The sequence below is a fragment of the Malurus melanocephalus genome, unplaced genomic scaffold (genome assembly GCF_030028575.1).
Source record: "Malurus melanocephalus ecotype Western Australia unplaced genomic scaffold, MMel_1.1 scaffold_1888, whole genome shotgun sequence".
NCBI lineage: Eukaryota > Metazoa > Chordata > Aves > Passeriformes > Maluridae > Malurus > Malurus melanocephalus.
The window spans coordinates 1-3,192 of NW_026625120.1; the positions used below are offsets into that span (position 1 = coordinate 1).

Below are 3,192 nucleotides of genomic sequence, written 5' to 3' on the forward strand. Positions count from 1 at the left end.
AGGTTTCCCATGGATTTCCATAGGTTTCCCATGGATTTCCATGATTTTCCCATGGATTTCCCATGGAATTCCAGGCAGATTTAGCCCCCCACGAGCCAGCTGGGGTGGTCCCGGAGCCCCCCCGAGCGACAGCGGCCGTGGCTGGAAGAGAAGTGGGCGTGAGAGCGGAGAGAGAATTCCAGAGGGAGGATCCGAGGAAGATTCCGGGGCTGGGCACGGCCGCAGGGTCCCGGTACCTTCTGGGCCCCGGAGAAGGCGTGGTAGAAACTGGACACGTAGGTCATGATGGCCTTCTCGTCCGGCCGCGCCGTGTTCACGATGTCTGCAAGGAACCACACTGGTTATACTGGGAACGGACTGGGAATGGACTGGGGACGGGCACGGCGCCTCTCCCGGCTGGAATTCCGCTCCAAGGAGCCCAAATCCTGGGGAAATCCATCTGGACAGGACAAAACTGGTGCTAAATGGGAAAAACCAGGGTGAGGTTGGTCCTCCATGGATCCTGGAACTGTGGGATCAGAGAGTTATGGGATGCTGGAATTGTGGGATGATGGTTAAACTGGGAGCAAACTGGGGGCCGGAATTCCGCTCTGAGGATCCCAAATCCTGGATAAATCCACCCATGCAGTGGGAACCGGTGCTAAAGGGGACAAATCCAGGTTAAATCTGCTGCTCCCTCCTGGATCCGACGCTTCCTCCGAGGAGATCCCTGGAAACGATGCCGAGATCTCGGAATGTCACACTCACCCTCGGCGTCCAGCATCTTGGGAATGTCCAGGTACTTCTCGGCCACCTCGAAGGCGTTGTTGAGGTTGGTGACGGGGTCATCCTATGGGAAAGGGAGGATGAGGGGGGAATTCTGGGGCTGGAATTGCTGGAATTGCTGGGATTTCTGTGGGAAAGGCGCCGTTTACCTTCCGCAGCTTGTCGTACTCGATCAGCTCCGGGCGGTGCCGGTGGATCAGGGCGTTGAAGGCCAGCCCGTCCTTCCAGCTGTGGGAAAACGGGGATGAGATCATGGGAAAATGGGGATCAGATCATGGGAAAATGGGGATCAGATCATGGGAAAACAGGATCAGATCATGGGAAAACGGGGATGAGATCATGGGGAAAATGGGGATCAGATCATGGGGAAAATGGGGGGAAAATGGAGATCAGATCTCGGGGAAAATGGGGATCAGATCATGGGGAAAATGGGGATCAGATCATGGGAAAATGGGGATCAGATCATGGGGAAACAGGGATCAGATCATGGGGAAAATGGGGAGCAGATCATGAGGAAACAGGGATCAGATCATGGGGAAAATGGGGGGAAAATGGGGATCAGATCTCGGGGAAAATGGGGAAACTGGGATCAGATCATGGGAATCCATGAGGGAAATGGGGATCAGATCCTGGGGAATCCATAGGGAATTCTGTTCCTGCCTGGCCCCACCCCGCCCTGGGGAAGGGGAAGGGGAAGGGGAAGGGCAAAGGGAAGAGGAAGGACCTGATGTGGAAGTTCTGGACGTTGACGTTCTTGTACGGAGCCGTTTTCCGCTGGCACCAGAGCAGGAGCCCCTCCTTGGCCGAGGTCTCTGTGGGAACGGGGATCAGGGACACGGAACCAGATGGATCCCGGGGATTGATCCCAGGGCTGATCCCAGGTGATCCCAGGTGGATTCCCTGCCCTCACCTTCCACAGAGATGTCCTGGATGGCGAAGCGCAGGATGATCGTCCAGATCATGCCCAGCGTCATCTTGGCATTCCCGTCCACGATCTCTGCCGGGGAAAAGCCACGGGGGAATTGTGGGAATTGTGGGGGGAATTGTGGGAATTGTGGGGGAATTGTGGGGGAATTGTGGGGGGAATTGTGGGGGGAATTGTGGGGGAATTGTGGGGGGAATTGCGGGGTGCTGGCAATGGGGGGTCCAGGATGGTGGAACCAAAGAATCCCAGAATTAGGGAATCCTGCAGTAATGGAATCATGGGATACGGGAATCCTCCAGGATTTATGGGGTCTTAGGACATAAAGCCTGAGAATTATGGGATCCAGAAATTACGGGATTCTGGAACAGTGGGATTGCAGAACTGTGGGATCCTGGAATTACCGAACCCAATAATTATGAGATCAGTGAAATCCTGGAATTATTTAAATTGGAGAAGATCTCAAAAACCACAGAGAGAGGAATTCCAGTGGGGAAGGAAGCGGCACAGAGAGAGGAATTGCGGGCTCCTCCATCCCAATTGACATTCCTGGCATCTCCAGCGGCCCCAGCCCTTGTTTTTTTTTGTTATATTTGTTTTTTTGGGAATTGCCGGGATCGGGGCGGTGCCGGGTGTCTCCTGCCCACACCTCGGGGCCGGGGCCGGTCGGGACTCGCTCGCTCTCGGGAACGCCGCGTTTCCTGAGGTTTTCCAGCCGATCCCAACAAACCGGCCCGGCCGGAGCCGCTGCCAGCCCGGCAGAGCCCGCCCGGCCCCGGGGCAGCCCCGGGGAGATCCCGCAGGGAATCCCGGTGGATCCAGGATGGATCCCAGTGGATCCCAGTTCATCCCAGCTCATCCCAGCCATTCCCTCAGCCCAGGCTCACCCTCGGCGCCGATGGACACCAGTTTGACGCCTTTGCTGGCGATGAAGTCCAGGGCTTTGTTGACGTTGTTGATYTTGTGCACCCTCATCTTGCCCCGCTCCGGCTTCGGGAGCCGCTCCCCTGCAACGGGAACGGGGTCAGGGCAGGGTACAGGGTGCAGTTTGGAAGGTTTTGGGTGCACTTTATAGCGTTTTGGTTGCAGTTTGGAGGGTTTTGGTGCAGTTTGGAAGGTTTTGGTTGCAGTTTGGAGGGTTTTGGGTGCAGTTTGGAGGGTTTTGGTGCAGTTTGGAAGGTTTTGGTTGCAGTTTGGAGGGTTTTGGGTGCAGTTTGGAGGGTTTTGGTTGCAGTTTGGAGGGTTTTGGGTGCAGTTTGGAGGGTTTTGGTGCAGTTTGGAAGGTTTTGGGTGCAGTTTGGAAGGTTTAGGGCCCTGTTTGGAAGGTTTTGGGTGCAGTTTGGAAGGTTTTGGGTGCAGTTTGGAGGGTTTTGGGTGCAGTTTGGAAGGTTTTGGTTGCAGTTTGGAAGATTTTGGGTGCAGTTTGGAGGGTTTTGGGTGCAGTTTGGAGGGTTTTGGGTGCAGTTTGGAAGGTTTTGGGTGCACTTTGGAGGGTTTTGGGTGCA

The 3,192-nt window shown here is 55.6% G+C and overlaps 1 protein-coding gene across 1 annotated transcript in view; it reads right to left on the reverse strand.

The window, feature by feature from the left end:
• Positions 1-65: 65 nt before the first annotated feature.
• LOC130587421 (alpha-actinin-4-like) overlaps positions 66-3,192 on the reverse strand; it is a 13,151-nt gene continuing 10,024 nt past the window's right edge. Inside the window, exons 2-7 of the mRNA XM_057388391.1 lie at positions 2,575-2,857; positions 1,676-1,762; positions 1,490-1,577; positions 915-993; positions 748-829; positions 66-322 (exon numbers count right to left, since the gene is read on the reverse strand). Coding sequence (XP_057244374.1) covers positions 81-322; positions 748-829; positions 915-993; positions 1,490-1,577; positions 1,676-1,762; positions 2,575-2,857 — 861 coding nt within the window. The 3' untranslated portion in view covers positions 66-80. The remainder of the gene's footprint in view (positions 323-747; positions 830-914; positions 994-1,489; positions 1,578-1,675; positions 1,763-2,574; positions 2,858-3,192) is intronic.